Raw genomic sequence first — 258 nt, 5'->3', positions numbered from 1 at the left:
CCGTGGAGGATCCTGGCAATCACCAGCTCGCCGCTCTCCACCCGAAACGTCACTCCCTAACACACACAAGTGGGTCAACTCTCGAGAACAATCACGGTACAGCTTTTAGTTTTTAATGAGTTAACAGTGTTGCGATGTCCTTCATTGCTCAGCAGTTCAAAAAGGCACGTAGTTGAGGGTTGTAAACAAGCAGGAAGTGCCATGGCTAAGTGTTGAAGCTAATATATCAATTACTGTAAATGGTGACCAGATGCAAGC

The 258-nt window shown here is 46.5% G+C and overlaps 1 protein-coding gene across 1 annotated transcript in view; it reads right to left on the bottom strand.

The window, feature by feature from the left end:
- The window catches only part of LOC104949885 (MAGUK p55 subfamily member 2-like), a 10,848-nt gene that overhangs the window by 9,190 nt on the left and 1,400 nt on the right, over positions 1-258 (bottom strand). The window contains exon 3 of the mRNA XM_010776310.1: positions 3-56. Coding sequence (XP_010774612.1) covers positions 3-56 — 54 coding nt within the window. The remainder of the gene's footprint in view (positions 1-2; positions 57-258) is intronic.

Source organism: Notothenia coriiceps, unplaced genomic scaffold (assembly GCF_000735185.1).
Source record: "Notothenia coriiceps isolate Sejong01 unplaced genomic scaffold, NC01 NC01_scaffold00016867, whole genome shotgun sequence".
Taxonomy (NCBI): Eukaryota; Metazoa; Chordata; class Actinopteri; order Perciformes; family Nototheniidae; genus Notothenia; species Notothenia coriiceps.
The sequence above is the reverse complement of the archived record's forward strand: the minus strand, read 5'-3'. Positions and strand labels throughout refer to the sequence as shown.